The sequence below is a fragment of the Anopheles moucheti genome, chromosome 2, assembly GCF_943734755.1.
Source record: "Anopheles moucheti chromosome 2, idAnoMoucSN_F20_07, whole genome shotgun sequence".
In the NCBI taxonomy this organism is placed as follows: Eukaryota; Metazoa; Arthropoda; class Insecta; order Diptera; family Culicidae; genus Anopheles; species Anopheles moucheti.
In genome coordinates this window covers 90,330,456-90,356,519 of record NC_069140.1, presented here as the reverse complement: position 1 = coordinate 90,356,519, position 26,064 = coordinate 90,330,456, and the positions used below count along the sequence as shown (strand labels likewise).

The window sequence follows — 26,064 nt, the reverse complement described above, 5'->3', positions numbered from 1 at the left end:
TCGGATTGTATCACGCTGCTATTATTCGAAAACGAAACAACTTGTTTGCGATTGTACACATTATGCTCGCATTTATTTAAATAGTATACTTATATATTTTCTTCATTCATTCATGTTTTTTTTGTCTTTTTTCCAACTATGTTTTTTTTTATATAAATTCTCTAGGGATCAACACGAATTTCATTCCACCCTCCCTCTGCCTTCATCCCCTACCCCACCCCCCCACAACCCTTCCATCGCACTTGATCGATCTTACATTTGCATGCCTTGCCTAACACACACACACACCTCTCTTTACCCTCCATCAGTGTAATGTTACATTCCTTCGAGCACTGTTTCATCCGGCCATTGCCCTCGTTACAATGGTTAGCAATATCAAAAGGTATATTATTTAAAAAAAAAAAACACAGGAATCCACCAAACAAAACAAAGAACTGAAGCGCTGTAAAGTTTGGTTTTATCACTACGAAACGTATCTAGCGAAACACATCATCGCGTCCAACCCCACATCGCTTGCTCTGCTAATCTTTTGTCCGTGCTTTTGTTTGGACGTCGGTAACTTTGCCTTTACCTTAGTGTAATTGTCTCCCCCTTCATTTGTGCCTCCCGACCGATCGGGGTCGGACATTCTGCAGTTTCGAGCGTAATTTGAGCTGATGTTGATGAACGCCTACGGAAGGGAAACTACGACTGTTGCAAAAAAAAAGTTTGACTTTGTTGTAGGATTTTTTCGTTCTTGTATTACTTTTCATTATCCATGTATTTTTTTTGTTGTTTCTGTTCCATTTTTTAACACACAGCGTTTTCCAAACTATTAGCTCTTATACACTATTGTAGCATGTATCTTTCTTGTAGCGTTCTCCTTGAGAACCATCACATCTAAACTTAACAAAAACAAACCGACCCACAATAAACAAGCTGGAGTTACGCTACGCTTCGCTCATCACACAGATTTCGCTGCACCGTTCACCGAATACCACTCGTTTTACTATCGAAACAATCACTTTCCCTTGGTGTGAACACGCTATGGTGTGTAGAACGTAAATTTTGTTTAAAATGAAAACCTTCGGATTGGTTACTCAACCTCATCCACATGCAAACTGCACTACACATTGTATTCCAATAAAAAGCAACCATGAAGTACTCAAAGCAGTCCGTGCTTGAACCGTAACTAAAAGGAATCGGGACACCAAAACATACCTTGCGCGCTTTGCTACAACACTGCACGAGATCCGCTACATTCCTGTTTCGCTATTGCTCCTTCCTAAAATACCTGAAGGATCCACCCACACACACACACACACCCATTCACACGTATAACACTCCCCAAACGATTGCTTTTACGTTCCGATCACTTTGTACTCTTGCTTCCTGTTGTCGCAAAGTACGCTTAGCTTCGATTTGATCTTTTGTAGCTCTGTTGTTTCGTACACTCGTTTTTCGACGGGCGATCAATTCTCGAGGTTCTCCATACCGCGCACGATATCGTCGATGGCGCTGTCTTCCGTGCCGGAACCGGTCAGATCGGACAGCTCGTCCAGACACTTCTGTCGCTTGCGCACATTCCAGTGTAGACATTCGGCCAACGAATCAAACCAATCGGCGATCTGGTCCTGCGCGCATATACTTGGCACCGGGTAAATGGAGGTTGTGACATGAAGACTGAAATATAAAGCGGGCAGATATTAACAAATGGAAGGTTGTACGATTATGTCCGATAGTTACCTGTCACCGTGCAGTAGCTCCTGGCGATTCCGACCATCGAACGACACCCAAGAACTGTTTCTACTGTCCGGCGATATTGCAATCTAAAAGAAACGGATAAGGTCAGTTGCCGTTCCGATGTAGAAGCCACAAGTATCATTGTTTTCTGTTAAGAATTCATACCTTCAGTTCCACTCCTGCTGGCAGTACGATGGGTCGGAAGCTGAGGGAATGAGGACATATCGGTGTGACGAGAATGGCGGGCACTGATGGATGTATCATCGAGGCACCAGCGGCAGCCGAATAGGCCGTACTGCCGGTCGGTGTCGACACGATCAATCCGTCACCCTGTACCGATGTGATGTGCTTGCCGTCCAGAAACAGATCGATGTTGCTCAGGTAGGACGACAGTCCCCGATCGATGACAACTTCATTTAGCACCTGCAACGAAACGTCACTTTAGTGTCAATGTTCCACCAAAGGGAGAAGCATTCGGCCAGCGCTTACCAGTATGTTAGTCGACGGATCCTGAGACGATTTGAAGGTGGAGATCTCCTGCTCCGTTTTGTCCTTGCGCACGATAATACACCGCAGCCGGCTGCGCAACGTCAGTGCCGCATGGCCCTCGAGCACGTTCGTCACCTGCTCCTGGAAGTTGTCGAACTGGAACGGTGTGAGAAAACCAAGCGACCCCAGATGGAATGCCATTACGGGCGGGACGGACTTCTGGAACAGGAGCGACGCGTACAGTAGCGTTCCGTCGCCCCCGAGACAGATGATGAAATCGATCTTATCGGTCAGATCATCGCGCCCGTCCTTGAACGTGATCAGCTTGTCCTGCAGCTTGGTGAAGCGCTTGTCACCGGTCAGCGGCGCATCGTCCAGTATGGCGGCCTCCACCCACACGACCATATGCTTCTCGTGGATTAGCCACTCCACCAGCTGGACGAACGGTTGTAGCACCTTCGAGTCACGAACCTTCTTAATGACCAGCACCGCCAGTGGTGGTTTGTACCATGTTAACCGCTGGCTAGCCGGATCCTGAATTTGCCTACAAAGATATAAGAAAACACCGAAACATTAGAAGGGAGATAATCTTTGGAGGTTTTGAAGGGTTGCTAGCGATTACTTACATCACCATCGCCGAGTTTTTCATAATCCGACCGCATGGTCCAAATTGTTGAAACGGTGACGGTGCATTCAAACTTCGTGTTCGCCTGAAAATATATTGAAAAATACAATTTTAGATGAAAAGTGTTTTATTATCGTTCTTCTTTAAATGAGTTTATGACATTACAAAATGGAAATAATAAAATCCTAACACTCTTTATCATGTAGGTTAACAATTTTCAGAAGAAAACGTATGACGCTGAAGGAAGATTATTGTTTAGACAGACAGTTGGATGCAAAATATTATTACTACACAACAGTTCATCCAACCAATGATTCGTTATCGCGCCACCAACGCAAACTCATATCAGTTTGATTAATTGCGTGCTTCCCATTCCTGTTTAGCCGAACCGAACGAAGCCCTTTGTTACATTGTACCGCAACCCCAAACATTGTTCTAAACGAATATTGGCGCTCGGTGCACTGTTGTTCACGGACACACGAACGTTAGGCGTAATAAAGAACCACCTTCCGTTGCCTTATTGGTAGCATATGAGTTACACCAATATCAATTAAAAATTGGCAGACAACGAACTACGACAGCGAACAATTTACTTTAGACACTTTAAATATGAAAAATATAAATGTGTATGTAGTTTAGATTTTGTTTAATAAACAAACCATCAAAACAATGTTGGAATCTCTCACATATTTTACGAAACGAGACATAATTATTAACTATAAATTAGCGCAACAAGAGTACAATCGTCGTAAACAACAAAAAAATAATGTTCATAATCAACATACGTAGGAAAAGATTCAATTAAGACAAACCATAATTGCAAAAGACAGCAAGACGGTACATTAAATCAAAGAAACTTTAATTGAAGTTAATTATAATTGTTGTTCGTACCCTTATCGTTGCGAACAACCCTGACCAACCGCAAAACACACCGAACAGTGCGCCCCTCAGGCCCTCATTCTCCGTTGCTCGCCTTCCCTTTTGTCTCGCTCGCTACCCACAGCAACAACAAAAAAAACCTCCCTTACCACTGCTGCCCATCGCAACACTCACGCATATTGGTCGTATCGGCAATATTAATGCACCCACCACATTGGTGCTGTGGTGGTGGTCGGGGCACAGCTCCGGGCCACCTTCAGCGAGACCGGGGGTCATTATTTTACCTCATATCGAAACGATTAGTGAAATTGTCAGGGCGGACAACTTTTGCCTTACCCTTCTCGCGTATCGTACGAGCTCACCTGCACCCTCCCCCATTACTATCAGCTTTTTTCACACATATTGAACCATCCTCTTCTTCGGTATCCTGTCGCACTAGTGGTACGATCATCTCACGATCATCTTCTCAGCACAGCATCTTTCCGCCCATTCATGCCGTAGAGGGATGGGAAGAAAAAGAAACGAATCACGAATAAACCTTCCCGTCACATCTGGCCCAAGTTCCTGCCGCTGCTCTTCAGCCACCAATCTTTAACACCCCATTCTCGTTATCGTTTCCCCGACTGTACAGGACGGGCAGAAAATCAGAATAAAACAAAAAAAAACCTTCAATCCGTTTAGGCGCCTCTCAACTCTTTGAACGTCAACGAACGACACGTTAACGCGTTGGCTTTTTTTCTCCCCCCTTCTTTTCGTAGTACACGCTGAGGATACGAACACTCCAGCATAGCAGTCGTGTGTGACTCCACACGGTTTTGCGTCATAGCCTTGTACCGCGTTTCGCGTGCCCTTAGACGCACACCTCACCGTAACAGGCACGAGTTCTTTAGAAACGTACGCCTGACGTAATAGCGAGCGACACCTTCCTGATCTTCGATCTTCGCACAGCCACCAAAAAAGGCATCTGCTGCTCGAGAGTTGCAGGCCGGACAGGCCTGCCGTAGCCATCCTTGGGAAAGGGCTATCACCATACACTGCCGACTGTGTGTGCGTGTTTACGTTGTTTGTTGAAGCTTGGAACCAACTCCATCGAACTGACCTCTTCGGACGCCAAAGGAGCAACTGATCCTCATCCGCTTGAATATCGTCCTCGGCCGATGGCGGATAAACAGTGCCACTACCATTGGCGTAGCTAGCAGCACCGGTGCCACCTTCCTTGGACGAAAAGCCATTATGCTGGCGATGATTGTTTTGCGATGACTGGTGCTGCTGGCCACTGTACGCATGGTGGTGATTGTGATGATTCGGATGATGATGCAGAGCCACCAGCGGATGGTTGAACCGCACCAAATCGGCCATAAAGTCATCATTTTCGTGCATCTCAGCCATCGTGGTGAGAGGCAGGCTCGTTCCGTTTTATTCCGCACTACTGCAATGTTGTTGTATGTGGACGGTGACACGATCTAATGCTATATTCACACACACACACGCACACCAGATCTACTGGTTGCCGTTATCCATCAGTTGTATACAAAAAAAACCCACAAAAATCTTCCGAAATCACACACTAACTCGACAACTCGCGTTTTGTGGCACAAACCGGACAAAACTAAACCCCCTGCCGGATTCGGACCGATCGGCAACTGCGAGATCCTATGCACTTCGACACCTCAACTCGCGTGTCTCCTCGCGCGACTACTGACACACGATCGTGCATGCGCAGCTCGTTCGAAACACCATTCGGTGAAGGATCAAAAAAATCGCTGAAACAAGCAATCAGCACACGGTCAACACACTAGCGAGACCAGGGGGTGCGATCGCACACGCACACCAACGTACAGAGCTGGGACGGCGAGATGATGCTGGGACCTGTGCTCTGTTGCTTTCCAGCAGGTGTGTCACGGATGGACACTGTGTCGTCCGGTACTATATGTACTCCCCCCGAGCTGGTCCGATACTGTTTTGCCAATATTTTCCGCAAAGTCACTCCCTCGAGTGGTTGTGTCAATAAATATAAAATGTTTTCCTCATATTATATTACGTTCCAGCTGAATGAATGAACTAACGACTGGAACTTTTTAAATAAGTCGTAGGCGTTAGCACATTTACGTATCATTTTGTAAAACAAAATACACAAAACTGCTGCCCGCCGTCGTGCCGTCTAGAGGTGCAGGTCCCCGACAAACTGGACAGGTTAATTTAATTGTAGACGTGACTGCATCTGTGTTCGTACGGCGAACGATCGATCCGCACATAATTTAATCGGACCCGTGTCGCGTGTGTACCACCGGACGACGACGAGAAGACGACGATCGTTTAAGGGGGGGACGACTACTGTCAGGGACGACCAGACTCGAAAAGATGCTGTACCGCACTCTACAGGGTAGTTCTTATCTCAGTAGAGGAATTGAAGAGCATTTTTAACTTAAAAACAATACTCTTTTTTTCGAGCTGTTTTAAAGCATTTTTGTTCTACTTTTAGATTATTATAAATTAAAGAAATTTAAAACTAATTTTATCACTTTTTAATCGGCCTCCCCCTGTATTTTATATACACACTTTTATGGAAGCGAAATATTACTTGTCTTAGTATGGACGAGCGAACGAGGCTACGGACCAACCTCTACAGCCAAACTACCGAGGGACAGACTTTCCCTTTTTTTTGCGTTTTGAAGTACATTCGCACAAGAAGTTCACCACCTTGAACAAACCCGGACAGAATGAGCTTTATTCTGTTTTTGGATAGGAGGAGAAGTTTTCAACACAATTGCTTGGTCAAATTTTAACTTAATTAACTTAAGAACAGTGACTCACTAACGCAGTACACTTCACATACATTTTAATAAATCAACAAATCGTGTTGAAGTTGTGCTGATAAATTAACCATTATTTACAACCATTATAAGCAATAACGATTGTCCATTACCAAACACGCAACACATTCCATTACGCTTCGGTAGCAAGGGGAAGAAATGAAAACAACACTTCACCATCGCGCAAACTGATCGTTGAGTGAGTGTCAAGTCATGCCCTCTGCCTACCGTTGGCGAATGAAATTAGGGTTCGTGGCAAAGTGATGGGACACTTTTCACAGGTAAACAAGGGTAACTTGTGATTTTCGCACTTGTTTCACTTAGTAAACTTCATTTTAAAAACATATTTGTATAAATCCTGTTCATACTACCTAAAACGATTCCATGGTGTATTGAGGAAGGAGCTTTAGCCACTAGATAGTAATACAGCACATCGTCTACACACCGAGCACCAACTAGAACTATTAATAAAGTACAGCTAGAACCTTCTATTTGTACCTGAAACAGATTTCGCGAACGTTTCCACAAGAAAATACAAAAAACCCTTCTGACAGGAAAATCCTCACCATACAGCATACAGCGTGCCCCCTGTGTAAACTAACTGTCATTGTGTGATAAGATTTCGCATTTCGATATCGCGTTTGATGAGAACTGGTTGCTCATTGTTTCGAAATCATTTCAGCTGCTCACGTCTACGAACAGAGGTACAGCGGCCAACTGATGCTAGTCATCTCTTACTTTGACGCATGGAAAATGGAAACTTCCTGACGAATCACAGATAAACCCAGAACTTGACAAAACCTCACGAAAAATCCTTGTTGCAGTCGCAATAACACTCACTGGAGGAATGGTGGATTCAAAGTGGAAACAGGCACGGTAATGGGCACGGAGTCACCAACCTTATCGATACGATAAACCGTGCGCGACTAAGCGATAGGTGGTGGACGTCAGTTTGGAATTGGCCTTAAAAAAAAAAGAAGTTACATATAGTACCCGTAAACATGTGCCGGTACCATCGTTCTCATTATCAATTCACCCGCTTGTTGTGATCGCTACCTTTCCAGAATTTGCTGGGCACAGCTACCTTCAAGCGTGGAGCGGCAATGGCGAACGACCCCAAACGAAATCACAACCCTATTGGTGTTTACTTCTGTCCGTGCTGGAATTAATCTATAGACCTAGAGGTTCCTTAGGTCAAACATTCGGTTGGAACTATCTGGTAGATAAGCTCTTGCACAACCGGATGGGCTCTTTAGACATCGAATGACACATTCGGAATATCCGAGGATCTTAGGAGCAATCAAGTTCCAAAGATGAAGGGCGTTTTAACAGAAAGCTTTCAGAAGATGTCTAGACATCTTCGCCATTCATCGTTCAACGCTGATCTTCCTATGATCTTCCCCGTAAGTGTCGTATACAACATCACTACAACACGATCCTCAAGTCGAGGCTAGTGTAAGATTAGGTTGAGTAGTGCGCAACCACTTACGGCCATGTACCGGACCTTCTTCGGCGAGTGTCGGACGAGAAGTAGCCATCGTCGTGCAGGTGATCGTCATCACTCCACTCGACGTGTTTGCCTCCTCCTCCACTGCTGCTGCTGCTGCCATGATGCTGATGATGATAGTTGGATGCTGTCGAACTGCTGCTGGACATGCTGTTACTACTTCTAATCCTAGGGCGTATCACATGACCGTTAAAGTTGTACTGCTGCTGCTGCTGCTGCAGTAACTGTTGTTGCTGGAGCGGTCGTTCCATTGCAGTTAGCTTCTGCTCCAAAGAACCCTTCTTATGCGAGGTGCCAGTAGCCGAAACGCTGGATTCTTTCGCAGTACGTTCCACCACGTTATTGTTCACTATATCACTAGTTCTTGGGTGCGTTTCGAGACGTGGCATCGTACCGTCCACGGTGTTGCGGCCTGTAGACGCCCTGGTGGCTCGGACGTTTGTCCGTTCTCGATCACCAAACATTGCCGGTGACGACGCGTCTGATGACGGCACTGGTCGCGATTGTTCCCGACTCTGTTCCGCACCGTGCGTCCACATTGCCGAGAGCCGATATTGTACGCGCTCTTCGAGGCGTGACTTGTGTAACGTTGCGAGATCCACATCGGAAAGGTAGGCCATAACTGCTGTGTTGGAGCCTTTGGCTTATTTTTTTTGTTTGCTTTGCGTCTTGTTTTGGCAAAGTAGAAGTTAGCTGCAGATAGCCCCACACACCACACACCGGCACTAAGTTATGCACCACCACAAAAGCTCCCTTTCACGCAATATCTGCTTCGATTCTAGTCGATCACTTTGATTCGCGCTTGCGGCACCACTCACACTTCATATCGGCGTATGCGCGATGATCGCACCAACACGCATAAAACCGTGGTCTTTGGTTTGGAGCATAATAGTCGAGAGGGATTAACTCTGGGGGGGGCTTTGCCGATTAAAACACTGTACCGTGCGCGTTACGTTGCACGCGTTTGTAAATAGAATTCGCAAACAAAAGAACATTCACACACACACACCGTCAGTGTCCACCTTTATAAAGGGCAGTCAAATGCCTTATTAATTCTTGGAGTGTTTATGCCGCAGGGAGGACCACCACCGCGCAAGGTACGCTCACTGAAAGTGGAATGAGATACACCGGGAGTTAGGAAGGAGTGCACTTGGAAACATCGACGACACTGTGCTTGAACACACGCGTGCTCAAGGAACCTTCAGAATGTTAAGTTATCTGCGCAATAAGATCACGCCAGCGAACTCCACTGGCGGATTAGTACATCTTTCCCACTGATGAGCTGATTGCCAACTGAAGAGAACACTCGCCAAACAAAGCAATCGTATTGCTCGCGTATCACCGTTACGTCACCAAGCCGGGAGTTGTTATCACCTCTGTCTCCACCATACCCACAGCACAATATGCCCGGGGGGAATTAACCCCAACTCACTACAAGCACTGATAAGAGTGACGTTGTCTCAGTAGTGTCCCTGGGGTGACGGAAACCGATTGACGACGCACTGCCGCAAACATCACTCCGTCTCCTCGGAGTTTCGTCGTTTATCTCGAGTGTTTGCTACCCATTCAGAACCTTCTCCAATTTTCACCTCCATTGACACAAATACCCCCATCGTCACGATGACTTTTAAGATTGCGGCGCAAGGTGCCAACGGTTTGCCTATCGCTTAATCAAATCACGCGCGCATGGCACCGAAACGGGGAAAATAACACCCATCATCGCAGGCCCTGGAGTGCGCACCGGTATTACACGATCCAGGATCCTTCAACCTGCCAACACCACCGGCTAACCTTGCGTGACATTCCCCACTGCTATGTTTTCGTTGCCGGTTGCACACGATCGAACGGCATGCAAAACGGGCCGATGGGTCGTGTGGCCCTGGCATACACCTTGACGTGACTCTCCTTCGGCACTATCTTCCCAGGCGTTACATCAGCTACGCCGTACGAGTTTCGGTACGGTAAGATTACAAATCGTCAAATCGTGATCGGGTGATCGGGGATAGATCATCTGGGATCTCACGAAAGGTTTGCAAACATCCGAACAAACAGAGTAAACACACACAGCCGGTGGCCATCAAAACTCCCTACTCCGTTTACTATGTTACGCAGAAATGGCGCGCCAGTGACGCGGTTTGATTCGCGGCCCAATGCCCACGCAACGGAAGAAGGTCAACCGATTTCGGCATCGGTTCGCACCTCCACAGCACAATGACCTCTGCTGCTGCTGGTAGTGCAAATGCAATCAGGTAGTACACACCAGCCACTAACCACTATCGAATTTCTGAAGGTCCCTTGCTTTGACCATTTAGAATTGATTAACACGCGCAACTGCAAGTTGGGGGAATCGTGTTAAAACACTTTCCAAAAAACCAAAACAAAAACACACACATTGGCCAGTCTTTTTGACTTTTATAGCCGATTAATTCTAACCACCGACCAGCGGAATGCCAAAGACCTTCCGTATATATACAGCCCCACCATCACGACTAATGATCCTCGGCGCATTCTGCCACTCACCAAAGTTGAGTGACATTAAGCAGCAGTCAGATAGACAATCACAAACTCACATTGAAATGTCTACAATTCAAAATTCTGGTCACAGCCTGCATCCGTTGGGCGATTTGTTAGCATGATAAGTCAGATTTAATAGTGACTCCATAGTATTCTAGCGTGCGTAATTTCGAAAACCCCTAACTATTAAATTAATGACCATCTGTTGGGCAAACAGACGAATTTACACCGCACTATTGTGGTTCGCAAATGTGGACACTCAGAATTTTGCTTGTCCAAATAGCCAGCTGTGCTCGCAAAGGCGGTTCTGGCAGTTTGCTCGCTCGCAACCAAAAGTACCGAAAAAAAAAGCTTCACTACTAATTCCCCGGGTAAATGTTTACCCATCCATAACGTGGAAATGTACGTATTTAGCGGCTGCTAATATGATGTAAATTTGTAAACATGTCCATAACACCACTGCCTGGGATTGCTCTCCAATCCCTATTACATGAGGCCATCAAAAAAAAAGACACCGTCAGACACCGTGCGCTCACAAAGGTCACAGAGCGTGGCGTTTGAAAGCAACTTTCTACGGCGACAAGAGATGTTCCACAGGGCGCCCGATTGGTGGCGCGCAGTTCCTTTGTCACCTCGCACAGCGAGCCTTAGCCAAGGGCAGACCGTGGATTACGTAAAGCTCTAACACAATCCTCCCCGGTGTCGCATGACTATCAGCCACGGAAGGGTGGTACCCGGGGTGTGAAACACCGCTGCCTTCTGCACACAACCACATCTTCCGTTGCTCGATTCCATCAAACCAATGTGGAAACCGTGCGCACCTCTCACCTTACTGTCTCAGGCACACCCCTAAACGGACACAAACCTTGCCAAACCGATGATCGGAACGGCAATCGACCGCAAGATTCTATTAGCCACTCGCGCCAGTCTCGCTCAAGGATGGCATACAGCAGCGGAATGGATACAGCGCCGGGTTGTTGCTTGATGCGCATCGGATAGCGATCGGATGATGTTGGATGACGATCAATCAACGGCACTGCACAGGCAACGGTCTGTGGCCTTGAGCATCGGGCATGAGTCCGTGGCCGAGCCATTCGCTTAACCGTGACATCGAGCGGCCACATTGACACCGAAGATCCGATGTTCCAGCACGGTGCCGGAAGAGCGGATGGGGTGGATGGCTTTACTCGTTATTATTTTTGCTAGTTTGCGATGGAAACGGTACGCGGCTGAAGGTTTTGTGCTCGAAAAAAAAATTCCTTCACTCGAAATAAGCTGCTGATCCAAAAATAGATCTCAAAACTAAACTTATGAACAAAAAAACACCAAGATCAGCGTCTAATTAACTCAACAACACCGAAATATTAACTATCCAACGTGCCGGACATCCAGAGAGATACATTGAAGCAATGATTTCCTTATTTAATGATACGGTAGCGCTAATCCACTCCTACATCATGTAACTTCGAATGAAACATGACGGTGGCTATGTTTAAAATACAAATGTTACCCGCAGCTCGTTACGTGCAACCACAAGCACAAGCAACACATTAGACGAGACAATTTGAGATAATTTCAGGTATTTAAGTAGCACCAGAAGAACTCACGTACGCTAATGGTTGCAGTGTGGAGTAAGTCCGTAGAACAATCCACAAACTAATTGCATAAGACACACAATTATACTTTAGAAACATCTCGACACAAATTGTTACTGAATTGAGGCACACAAATGTCTTTGCTGCACATCACGTAACGAGGTGAGATGAGGTGTCTAAAGAGGTATATTGAGGATAGTTTTACAAGAGCAGAGCTATGTCCATAAATTCTTCATTGGTATCTATTCCGATATCTGGATGATTAATAAGGATTCATTGTTTGTAAACTGCTTCAACAATCTCACAACAAAGGGATAAAATTGGAAAATATTCACCAAGCATAAATGAACCGAACATGAGAAAGTAATCGAAAGATTAAGAGAGATCTAGGGGCGCCATAATGATAGCGGTGCCGATCTTCACACGAACGGATCGGACCTAAATCCTATCCGGACTAATACCCCATAGCAAGGATTGTGACTATCCGGCTATGTCCAGAAATGGCAGGCATTACCAAGTAGTAGTAGGTCGTTCAGTCAAGAAAGACGAGGAGAAAGCTAATGCTTGTCATTGTTCTATTTTGCTCCAACTTGCAGTCAATGGAGTCACTAGAATACTGCAGTCTGATGCACTTTATAGTGCAGTCACTAAGTATTCTTTTAGACAAAGAATTATATATTATAAGTAAATTCTTGGAACTATAATTCGCAATGTGTTTATGGCATTCCAAAGCTAATCTTTTCAAGCCTTACGACTCCAATAAATTATCAGTGTTCTTTATAAAACCGCAATAAATCATTTCATTAATGCAAAATGCTATGAAATGATAATCTTCGCAATCCTGATCATTCGTTTGGGCAATCATCACTCGACGCACAAGTGCAACGATTTTGTTTGTAAATACCGCGACCAATGACGCTGTGGCACAAAGCATCAACGGTGTCCGAGCGCTCTCTCCTACCGCGCGCCACAATGGTAACAATCGCATCTCCCTTTCTGTTGGTCAACCCTCAATCCCTTCAATTGCTAGAATAAGCGAAAACCGGGCGATACAGTTTCAACACACAAAAAAACCCCGAACGGTTTCGCTAAAGACGCAAAACCAGACGCCATTCAATGGGACCACAAGAACCGCTCTCACTCTCGTCCCGTGTGGTCTTGTGTTTGAATTTTTGCGTAACCACTTGCAGTAAACCACCACATACCCGTAAAACCACACGCCTTGCTGTGGCCTTTCTATCGAAAGAAAAAGTCAAACTGTCCAGACCGACCCCATTAAAATATCTTAACAGCGCGCCATCGAGAAGAGAGCGCAAAACCCTTGCCTGCCCCCGAAAGGCAAAAATGATGAACGATTGCCATTTTGCTGAGGCCGGTTAGACGAGGAGTATATAGACCCAGACCCACCCAAAACCTGGCGGAGACGTCATCGTCTGGAAAGCGTGTGCAGGAATGTGGAATGCGCACGTATTAAAAACCCGTCTTCGAAAGGGACCCTCACACACGCACAAACACATTCCACAGCCACGCACAGGTAGGTGTTGGGCCGCTCCAGGAATTTGACGCATCGTCCATGACATCATGAACGAACCCCGGCGAAGCCGTGAGTGACAATGCTCAATTAACGAAATGGAAACCAGCCGGGTTCGAATTCTAATGTCCCACAACAACACTGCTCTATAAATAGAGCCCAAGTGTCTGGCCCAAGTTGGAGTGGAGTCGGTGGAGTCCCTAACCCACATTTTTATTGATCGATGTACTAAAAACTGTTGGCTGTTTGGCGTCATCGGTGTGTAAGCGACTCCGTCACGCCACGGTACTCCAGATGTGAAGACGGCCAGGATACTGGGCGCACTCTCCCTTCCATTGTGTCAACGAACTCAGAGTGGCCCCCGAATTCGCTGGTATTGGAGCGAGTAGCTATGGTAGTACCTCCACAGATGTCTAAAGGCAACGTTTGTTTGGTTGGAATTTTTAGGATCTAGGCCAACACGGTATAGCGGCCATGTCGGCTTACATAAACCTGAGTCGAAGTTTGTTTGTTGTTTTGCTTGCCGACTGGGTCAGGCATTTTGGCAACGGTTCATTTCAAGATGTTTGCAAAAGCCGCTCCGCTTATCAGTGGGGTTTACGGTTTATCAAAACTACAACTGGATGATGGTGCAACGGAGGGTAAATAGATAGAATTCACTCTCAACACTTAAATGTAATGTAAAATATTCGTAACAACACCTCATTTTTGCACAATTCAACCGAAATCTTTCCCCAACTTCACTTGGGGACCACTATGACCACTTAAACTATGTACTAAAACACGTTCAATGATTGTTCTAGTGGATGCGGCTATTTATAGTTTCATTGTATCACTAACCATCGCACACTGTTTGTCACAAAAGCTTCACCACATGATCGTGTTACTACACGCTGCCACTCTTCGTGAGCCTATCATAATTCCCACCAACTCTGGACGCACCCTCACACGCAACATAGCCTGCCCCGAACCGAAGGGAGAAAACACACAACAGGCCGTGTACTAAAAAAAACCGCCCCGAAACTCCCGCGTGCAAAATGGTGGCCGGTGGCGTGCGCACCCTTTCCGTGGAACGATCTCACGATGACTGCGACGATCGGCTGACTGCGTTCGCCTGACTCGGTGTGTCAGGCTGACAGGCGGCCAGAAATGAAAGAAAAAGCGCGCGCGCGCGCGAAAAAAAAAGAACCACAACCAGACACTCGCAGCCCCATAACGCCGCATTGTGATCCTTCTCGTTCGCACCGCGCCGATCCGCGGTGCCGCGTATGCCAGAGTGAGTGCGTACTAAGCGCCAACCCGTTTGCTCGGTTGGTGGCTCCAAGCGCACCTTGCAAATGCCCTCTTGCCTGTTTCTCCTCGCCCCCCCCCCCCCTCCCCCCCCCTCGCCGTACACCCCGTTCCACAATTAATGGTATCAATCACGCAGTCACCTCCACCGCAAATCACACCCCATTAGCTCACCCCTTCTTGCGCGCTCCACGGGCGTTATACACTATTGTTCAACAACGATACAGCTGCAAGGCACTGTGGTGCAACAACAGGACGGAAAGTTGAAATTAAATTTCCGCAATTAAAACAAACGTTCGAATAACATTAAATAAAACTGTAAAACTTCAAAGTTAGAAGTGTTAACGGTTAATGAAAAAATGTTCTCAAACTGCAAATTATGTGCTTATTATATACGTGCCTAGGAGTTTCTATTTGATCATTAAATGCTTCGTTCAAAATGATCGCAAAATACGTCAATTACTTTACTTAATACAAAGGAACGTTGATTTTTAGAGCATCTGTGGACTGATCGCGTGTTGGTTAAGTAATTTGAATTATACAGCTGTTTATGTTATTGTACTTATTGAACACTTTCAAACTAACAATTTGTTTAAACAACAAAAAGAAATTTGCTATATTCACTGTAACACGATTGACGGAAGTAATGAAAGGTTGAAAAGTATACAATTGATTAGGTTTTATCAAATTTTGGGTTTTGTAATAGATAAGATAAATGGCGCCCAACGTATTGTATGATGCAAGCGAATAAGATTAACGAGAAAATCGATAGTGAATTATTACAACAAAAAAAAACAATTTAATCGCAAAAATTAGACATGGAATGATGTGCACAATCAAGTGTTTAGATATAAGATACAAAATTATAAGAAATTTAAAACAAAAGATATAGCGAACAGAAATTAAAAGTTATGTTAAACAATAGCTAATACTTATACTCAATGTGCAACTAATTTAAGTCTTAAAAATGTCATTTTATGTCACAATTCTTGAGCCCACTTAAACGTAAACCGACGGTCAATATCCCATGCACTAACTGCGTAAGGTTTAACAATAAAAACCCATTGTTTTTATAAAACATTACGTGAATGTGAATATTTGATAAAAGAGACTGATCGAGGATGGTTGCGTGTCACCACACCATAGTGCCGTTCATGTATGGATTAGTGCAAAAAAAAAGCCCAACAACTCAACAACAATCTGGCTGAGACCGAACAAACACTGTTGAATCATCATTGCCATCCATCCCGCAGCAGCACAACTCTTTGCCAAACGCACATAGAGCCTTCCAGTGTCAGACGATAAGAGGCCTACAGCACAACAGATGGCTAATATATGCAAAACCTTCAACCAACAGTAGAACCAGCTGTTCAAACATAATGTTTACTCTGCACTTAATCTCGCTAATCGCACTTGTATTTATGTACAAAAAAGGGAGTACAGTGTATTTTCGTCTAAGCTTCTTACAGTTTTGGAACTAAATTGTAACACAAAATTATTTGTGATCAAAAATAAAGTGCATATAATATATAATAATATTTATTATTTGGTCACTTATGAACTAAACCATGCCATAGTTGAAGGCACAGGTTAGAGCAAATAAAAAATGCATCGCCAACACACAAAATTGCCATGTAGTCCATTTTCCAAATCACTATTCTCGGCCGTAAAAATCGACATGACAGACTACGAAATAGAGCACGGAATAATTGGCTCGGGAGTACATCAACTTCACTATCGATTGACCCATTTATTCCATCCAATCGGTCTTAGGTGGATGAGTTCGCATAATTCATTATTGATACAAACCACAATTACTTTACAGTGGACACGTGTACCCAACTCTCTACCATCTTCTAAGCCAAGGGCAACAATGATAGGCAAATGATGTACAAAAATAAATGATATAAAGCTATTGCTCAACTGTTAGATGAAATTCGTCTCAGCACGCTGGCTTTTAATGGCTTGCAAATCAATCACAATTTGTACAAAAATTTGATTTATTTCTAACACTACTGCTACATAATATGCCGATTACGTACACCATCGGTACCATGGGCGCGGTGTTAAGCAACGTTACAAACCGTGCCCAATTTATTCTGCACCGGTGAACGATTTGGACGATCGGGGCACTCGAAAACAACAACAAACCAGGCTAATGTAAAGCACCGGTTTTGAAGTTTATTGTTGATAGGTTTGCTTCTTCGCCATTGCCAACTACCCATCTATTCATCTGCCGAGCATTCGATACATTCGACTGAGCATTAATCTATCTGCACACGCGGATAACAGCGACATACAACACGCGGGATTGCATCACACACGTTTGTTATACACGCGATACACATCGCATCGTGCACCATCGCACCAACCCCAATTCCCATCGCTGGTACAGCGAGCAGTGCAGCAAACGCGATCAACATCATCCGGAACTGCATCAAAGCAGTGCAGCACCGGATGTAGGCGAAGCGAAGATGAACAAAAGCACAACGGACGCTGCACGGCGACGAGCGCCAGCGAAGTGTTACCGAATGGTCGAGTAGTGTGCACGGTTTGTATTGAAAATCGGACCGCCCGGAACTCGAAATTTACTCGTACGCGGATACAAAACCGCTGCGGAAATGGCCAGAGGGAAGCGTAAAGTTATCTCGGATAGTTAGCGGGACAATTTATCCACTATCATACCGATGAAACGATCCTCTGGTGAAGAAAAAGGGGAGCACTGAAGGAAGGGATGTAAATATAGCTTTTTAGTATTACAAAGAAATCTGAAATATTTTTCTTATTACGAAAATCGTTACTGTTACATTACATTAGGTGTGCATGTCAATTTCTACATTGTTTAGTTTCACATTTAGGGCCAATTTCCCCTAGAATGATCCTTTCAGAAGATGCCATTATACATTAATGGTTCGATCACTGGAAAACAGTTCATAATATATAACTCCCATTTCATCCCACCATATCCAGGGCATACATTTTAACAAATAATTATGCTATTATTATGCTTAGGTATTGTTTGAGCTTGCTCACTAGGCTTTCATTAGAAGAAATGCCCAATTACAACGATGTAATGTTCCTGATCTCGTAAACCTGAATTTACCAGGGGAAAACCGTCGCAAACGGCATTGACTATCGGCAATCCTTTCGTTTTGGTTTCATAATTATTGGATTATATTCTTCGTTAAAGGTTTGTTCAATAAAGTTTTGACCGTCCGATCTGTGTTCCATTGGGAGAATTAGCGATCTTTGGTAAAACGTTTTCTTGAATAATTCAAATCGTTATTTTTCCCCAGAACCTTCAGACTAACGGAATCAGCTATGGAAGTGTGCGCTAATAAGTTACAAGATCCTAACTAAAAAGCCAACCAACTAAAAAAGAAGAATGTAATGTTAATAAACTAAAAAGTTAAAATAAAATAATACAATCCGTTTCTAAATTATTTCCTTTAACCCTCTTCGATGGGCGTTTCAATCAATTCCTTAGTTTACTTTTGGTATGAGCTCACCATTCATGCAGTGCTTCGCGCGTTTCGGCTGTATCCTCCGGAGTGGTGCACGCTCCGTTACCGTTCATTATTCCGCCTATTTCCACCGTCGATGTGGCACGCCAGAAGCAGAAACGAATCCAAGCAAAACAAATTGCCGTGCTGGTGGTGGGGGTTGTCCAACTGACCACCCAACCTCCCTGTTTCGGGATAATCGAGCACGGCAACAACGACGAAGACGACGTTCAATAAACACGAACACAATCACAGCCGTTGCATCTTGTTTACCGTTCGAAAGTGTGTTTCGCAAGGGCCTCCGATGCTGTGCCTGGTGGAGCAATAGTTTGTTTTTGTTTTGTTTTGGCAACAGTCAGCCAACCATGACGTCGCTGTCAGTACTGTCAGCTGTGCTGGTACGACGGGGCAACTTTCTCCCGCTTGCTGCGATGATGTGTGAGCAGAAGAAAAGCGATAACAATTGTGCTGCACCACTGGCACTCTTCAGCATAGCTCCTTCGGATGGATGATAGTTTTATCTGCACCGGAAGGGATACAGAGAGCCTTGACCATGAACGCACCGTGCTTCCGACGATCCATGCCCGGCATCCAACTAAATCTTAACACACACTTGAGCTAATATAGTCGTACTATCCTCATATTATCTAATACCGCATGTTGCACTTGCACTTGGACCGATACGCGTCTTCCTTCTTCTGTTTTTCTGCGCACTAAGCTGATGTCGTTGCAGTGTACTCAGTTGTACGTGATCGACTCTCACACGACGGTAGAATGGGGGGTTTCCTTCGACAAAATGCCGATGCACAGCATGCACTTGGGATGCAAATGAATTGTCACAATCGCGCGCACACACACGCACACCAAACGCACCACACACAATAGAATGCGGATACGGTGAAAGTTTTAGCAACCGAACACCGTACACACCAACACAATGACGATGATGATGAAAACGATCAGATGTTGCACTATAGCTAAGGACCGAAAATTGTCTCCACAGCACACGGCGTACACATTCTGTGTTACTTTTGGGGGGATGATTTTCACGCCTACCGGCCCAATGGTGATGCTCGCCGCGTGGCTAACAACCGATCAACATCCACCCTACCTGGGAAAGTTAACGATGTGCAACTGCATGTCTGTTTAATGCCACGTTTTCGTCCCGCGTTTGCTGAATTGTTAAAACCGATCCACTGTAGGCAGCCAACAACGCGGACGCGTTATTTGCGTTTGCCAAAACACAATCTACGCAATGTTTTGCCTTTTCTTTTGCAACCCTCCTGTTTGACAGTTCGATGGAAACCGAATTGCAAACCAAAGTTGCTAGAGCTGAGGTGGGCCTCGTTTTACATTTTATAATATTATTTTGTACCACGAAAAAACTTAATTTATATTTTATTTATTTAATAATTAACGCATCATTTTTTAACGCATCTGTTTTTACTTTACCAACAGTCAAATTGACGAGATAGAAAATTTAAAAATAGTTTTAAAAATGGCCGCCACGATACGGCGTTGACGAACCTTCTTTACCATACATTCCACGTTGGACGACAACAGCGTGTTTCAAATCCGCTGAAAAGGTGATAAATCACAATTGAACGCTAAAAAGGGTGTGTTTTAACTTAAAACTTGCATAAACAATTAGTGCACAAAGGATTTTTGGCCGATATTTTGAGCCATCGGTAATATACATATAGCAAACAAATGATTTTAAAAATTCAACGGTTATTAAACGAAGCACGTGTCACCTGTTGATGACCTCCTTGTTTGATGTTTGTCCACACACGTGTGCATGTACAAATGGGCTGATTTTAACAATTTTTTATACGAGTTTACGTGCCACCTAATGATACATCCAGTATTGTTTCGTCTTATATTCTATCATGACGATATCCTATTGTGCACAGACAAACCAACAGTCAAATAACAGCCTTTGAAGATTTCTTCAAAGAGGTGAAGAAGTTCATCGTAAAAAGACACTTGATCTCTCCTATAAAAAACTTATATGGCATGAATAATATATTTTCTCATATGGAAATAGACTCTCATATAGCTTATTGCAAAGATGGCGTATGGAGAAAGGCTAGCAAGACACCCTTCAGCAGACATCTCCGTCAAGAGTAACAGAGAATGTGAAGATGACGGTAAATTGATCTTTTCGTTATCCCTGGAAGTTGAAACAATCGACCAAACAACGAAGAAGTATCGTTACGAGGCAGAATTCTAAGATGTTACAGTCAGGACTTTTTAAGGCAACACTTTAATTGACGATGCAACAATCCAAACGAAGTTAAGCTCAAAACAGAGGGTCTATCGATTGCCAAGCAAACTGAAAGTTAAACCAAATGGTTGCATTTTTGTTTTGAGTCGTTTTGGTATTGACGACTGGTGATTAACCTCTCAAGTTCCTCTGGAGGCTCTAGAGATCTGGTAGCTCGCCTAATCTGTAAGATACTCCAATTTCTTGGATTACTCTTCCCACTCCTGTTCACTTCTGGGATTAACCCGTACATCTAAGGAAGGTCGACCCGTTTCTGAAAGAGCATTTTTTAAATATTGAGCGCAATGCTTTATATTTATTTTAGATTCTCTTTTTATCTGATTGTGCTGCGTGACGGAAAACAAATCTCTTCATCATGGAGCATTTACGAACAATGTTTTCATGTTTTGAAGGATGTTCAGCTGGAATTGCACCCTAAACTCCAAAAAAATACTGAGATTTACTTCAGACATCTAGGAAGAATGCGGTACACAACAAGTATAACTCATCTCGGTAAATGGAATCATAAAAAAGACATTTCGACAACAGCACTGCATTCTTTACGGTATTCTGGGCATTTACGTCTCGCACAAAACCACCGCAGCGGAACGCGCAATGAAAGGGCCAATTAAAAATTAATAAATTTTGTCCTGATTGATGACTTATTACCAGAAATTACACCCTACTTGGGGTGACCATTCGCAAACCCGGTGAATGAATGGTGAACCATTACGCTCGCACCATACACGCGCGCCCGTAATGTTCGACGTACCATATTTAGTGTTAAAAGACATATTTCGTACGTAACATTAACCTTGGCAACTACCAGAAGGGACCGGAGACAAACAGCATCAAACAGCAAAACAAAAAAAAACACAAAATGCAACAATCCATACCAAGACACCCCATTGGGTATCTCCCCTTGGTAATGTTTGGTCTGTCTCTGGAGAGCAACAGCCAAAAAATACATGTACCAACAACGACAACAACGAAAAAAATGGTAACGTACACACCTTCGCTTCATCCAGTAGATTTTTTTTTGTAGTGTTACTAGCAAAAACTTTAAAAAACCAACCGGCTGTCTGAGTGAGGTGGAAACGAACGTGAACAAGACACAAAAAAACATCCCTAACCACATATTGAACAACATGCTGACTTCAACGTTTCAAGGTAGTTTCAAGACCAGTCCGCCGAACCTCTCCCAGGTGTGATGTGATCATGTGCGAACATACGGTCTGGCATGGGCAAGATAAATATAGCCACTACGATCCCCTCTTCTCGAACGCGCTGCAACCATTGGCAGGCGTGCGAAGGTCACAGCGCTGCGTTAAGAGTGTTCCAAACTTAGTCTAATGTAATATAATAATTACAATATTATCATACGCACCATAAAGGGAGTGTAAAACCCCGAAACATGAGGACCAGATCCCAGAAAGTCTAGAACATCAAGCTCCGGAAGGAATTCCCAACTCCGGTTGGCAGAGCTTGTCTGGCTTTGCATAACAATAGGTGCAAAAATAGTTTAAACAGTCATTCCTAGTCCGCGTTCGCTAGTTCGGAATTCCCATGCCGAAGCTACTTAAATCACCGGCTGACTGCAAGAGAAGCTGAGAACCGGGCACACCTCGCCTAACATGATCATCTTTTTTGGAGCAGTCCCCTTCCATTTGAGGAGGTCACTTTTTTCACCCAGCATTATGAATGAATCTACTGAACTCCATTGACGAGCAAAGCGGGTCTCAGCCGTTCAAGCTTCCGAGTAGTGACTGAATGGATCAATGTCAATTGTTGCAGCAAAGCCAGTAAAGAACATAAGCTCCACATACAGACAGCCTCATTGCGAGGAAACGAACATAAAGTCATAAATCATTGCTCACTGAACGGGCCGAACGGACCGAAAACGGATCGTAACGAGATAAACGCGATCGCTCATAAATTGTGCACACGGTTTGTGAGGGTTTTGTGCGCTGATCGAGAGATTGACAGTTTTCTCGAACCACCGCTCAAACGCTTGCTGTCAATTATGTTCGGTTGGAAGGAAAAATAATAGACGGTAATACTGAAGAACGTGTTATCGAAACAATTATCCAGGCGATGTTTGAAATATGGCAAAGGTCACCAAGGTGTACGAGCCGTGTATGAGATGGGTGAGATCAAAGATAAGTACGTGATCGACACTAAACAAACGCGACTGTATGCAGCATCATCGTGTAATGGGTTCCATAAAGGAGTTGATGTGAAAAAGTGAATGATCGCTGATCAAGTAGATCGTCTAGCGCGGCCTATGTGAGTCCCTTATGTGGGCAATTCAATAAGGGAGAATTAATTTGCATGAAATTATTCTAATGTGTTTAGAGAGGTATGTTGTCTATCCATCGCTTATGCACCTCTCTGAGATCTGAGATCTTTGAATTGCTGTATGTTTAAGAACTTTTCGGTGAAGTCATCAAATTACAGATGCGAATCTCACTGAACATGAAAAGAGATTAATATCAGTTAGGAAGAGGACTCTTCTGAACATCTTCCAAAGTTAAGAACACTTTTCACAGTGTAGAAAAAAAAGCGATCGCTCTAACCGAAAGATCCCATTCGATGAGTATTAAACGGTGGGAAATAATTGCATTTATTCTCACGATGGCTACCTCAAGAATCCTTGACATTCTAGCCGGGTTACACGACCGGGTTGAGAAACTTGTCTCGAAGATATTACAGCTGATGTCTGACACGAAATGCTCAACCGAATTGCTAACATTCCGCGATGTCTACTCGGTCGGTCGGTGAAGGTGAACGTTTATATTAATTATGATATACCGGATGCGGGGTGTCATAAACAAAAAATTCAACACCACAAAATAAATGGCGACGGAACTCCACTCCAACGCCACTCGACATCACAATTCCGGGTGTTTTGTTGTTTCGTTGTGCTTCATCTTCAAACAGCATGATGCGCTGGGAAAAGTTTAACAAAGCATCAGTAAATATTTCTTCCCACTCGATCATTCGGCGGCTCGTGATTAGGTTTAGGTTAAGCTCGCTCTAATTAACTTTGTTGCCGTCAATCGTTGTCTAGTGTTTGAATAATGGGAAAATCATTTCCAAGGAATGAAGCCAGGCAGATCGACATTGACGTACAGGAAAGGATCATTAAAACTATTTTACATCTCCAAAGTTCACAAAAGAGTTCTCTGGTAAAGTTACTGCTCCGATTTCTTTAACCAAACCAATCACTTCACAAAGATACTCGCATCTAGCGTCCTACTTACAATAGCGCCATTAGCACGAGAGTGTGAAACAGATCACGATATCAGCGTTTCAAATCGTACTTTCATTTTTACCAACTTTAATCAAAATAAGGCACACGTATCAAAAAGTTGTCTACTTACCGGAACTGTTTCGTCCTATCCTGCAAGTTGGTTACGAGCGTTCGGCGCAATGGAGCCGGCGATGCACCCGGCGACACATCCTGCTGCTGCTGGTGCTGTTGGGCCACGATGGCCCGTGCAAGAATTAAATCTTCTTCGCGCATTTTGCTCCTATTTTGGGAAGATTTCTTTCACCCGACACAATCACTACGTGGTCCTGCTACTGGAACACACCACTTGCACCTCAACTTTCAGCCTACTTGGACGCAAGCAATCTTCAAGACTGATCACTAGACTGATCGCGGTTAGCCTATCGAACCCTAAGCACGGAAGCACGCTGGATAGCGCAATCGGGCAGCGGCTTCTTTCACGCAACACTGCACTCCAACTGCCGGAAAAAAGTCCAATTCTGTTTATTTCCTCACGCTTCACACAATACGACACAGTGCCGGATGCACACTATTTCCTTATAGATTGTGCAACAGTAAACATCAACAACAAATCGACGCTTTTTTGTAGTATCTGACAGAGTAGTTTGATTACTGAGTGTGCCTTCATAGCCCTTCACCGACACTGGTTTTGGCTGGGCGAAATTTTCTCACGTCTACTTATGATCACACGCTCCCAAACACGTTCACGCCAATCTAGTGACCGAAATTGTGAACAACTAGTTCTCCATGGTGCTCCGTTTCCTTTGCGTTATGCTTCTTTTCGTTGTAATCTTTTCAGGCCAGGAACTTCAACACAGAAGAACGCCGAACGCCGATAAAAAAAAACCCCACTGCACGCGACCGCGACAGCGACTGGAAACGTCCGACGGTCGAAGGTGGAAACCGAACTGAAGTCCAACCGTTGGGATTCTTCCATTTTTCTACGCTTCGCGCGATCTGTGCTGTCGGATCCGCTTGCGCCACAACTACACCAACAACGCGCTAGTCGCGATCGACTGGTGTGGTGTGGTGGGGGCGGACATATGAAAAGGTGCGAACGGGGTGCCGCGCTACACCGCCAAAACGTTCGAGACGATCAACTGCTGAAATCTTCTCACACGGAGACCTGCTCCAGCCGTGTAGGATAAACATTTTGCGTGGAGTACGCGGATCGCACATCATGTAGAGGAAAGTAAAGCTACGACACATTGAAGCAACAATGATGTCCGGATCGATGCGCAGTATGTTGGACGTAATAAGATGAAATCTATTCCTGTTTCTCATTGGTTTGATTGATTAACAGAGGCAACACTTTAAACATCTACCAAATGTATTTATTGGGCAACAGAAATTCACGTGATCTCCAACAGAATATTGGGCAACATTGGGCAACAGAAATTCCAAAAGATAAATTTGGATGAGGCATGCATCTTTGAGGAATTAAGAATCTTTGAGGATGCCTGAATATCTTTAACAATTCTCAACCTGGTTTAGCGTCACACTCATATCAACCGAAGTACTTAAGTTGTTATAAGTTTCCGTCATTTGAATAACCGGCTCACTAGCGCTATGTGATGTGGATCTAAAATCATGCCGTAAACATTATCTAGGTCTTAACTGTCTATACTGAAGCTAGGAAATTAATTTTACTTGGAATATAAGGAGCATCAATTATTCCAGAAATAGTCATACGAAGGAAGATGCACTGTGCACCGTCATTCTTCTACGCTTTAAAGATTCTAGTCCGAATAGCAAACATCTGGTCCGGTAAATAGTGCAGGAGACATTAATAGACTACTACTAAATTACTACCAATACTAAATTTCCACAAAATAGCTTCTATTTTGACTATCCCATCTTGTTGCCGCGGTGACCGGACAATATCAGCAGTCTCAATGACAGGACTTATACAAGACTTCATAATAAGGAGGTAAATACGGATTCTTCAAGAATTCTTCTGCTAACCAAACATGTCTGAAGATGCTACAGAAGCTAACTGGTAATTCCTAACACACAGATATTTCAATAACAACCACAG

General features: G+C 44.3%; 1 protein-coding gene across 1 annotated transcript; it reads right to left on the bottom strand.

Moving 5' to 3' along the window:
* Window positions 1-335: 335 nt before the first annotated feature.
* Window positions 336-14,470, bottom strand: LOC128309755 (NAD kinase-like). Its single transcript, XM_053046220.1, has 7 exons — window positions 14,377-14,470; window positions 8,018-9,141; window positions 2,838-2,921; window positions 2,212-2,755; window positions 1,888-2,145; window positions 1,726-1,808; window positions 336-1,662 (listed from the first exon to the last, which is right to left on the bottom strand). The coding sequence occupies exons 2-7, from the start codon at window positions 8,653-8,655 to the stop codon at window positions 1,452-1,454; spliced, it is 1,818 nt and encodes a 605-aa protein (XP_052902180.1). The 5' UTR covers window positions 8,656-9,141; window positions 14,377-14,470; the 3' UTR covers window positions 336-1,451.
* Window positions 14,471-26,064: the final 11,594 nt, after the last annotated feature.

What these genes read in the sequence shown, in the direction of transcription:
- LOC128309755 (XM_053046220.1), bottom strand. Translation starts at nt 8,655, where the DNA reads ATGGCCTACCTTTCCGATGTGGATCTCGCAACGTTACACAAGTCACGC. An exon ending in ATCCGTCGACTAACATACTG is followed by an intron (nt 2,146 to 2,211) that starts GTAAGCGCTGGC and finishes GTTTCGTTGCAG; the next exon opens with GTGCTAAATGAAGTTGTCAT. An exon ending in CAGCAGGAGTGGAACTGAAG is followed by an intron (nt 1,809 to 1,887) that starts GTATGAATTCTT and finishes CGTTTCTTTTAG; the next exon opens with ATTGCAATATCGCCGGACAG.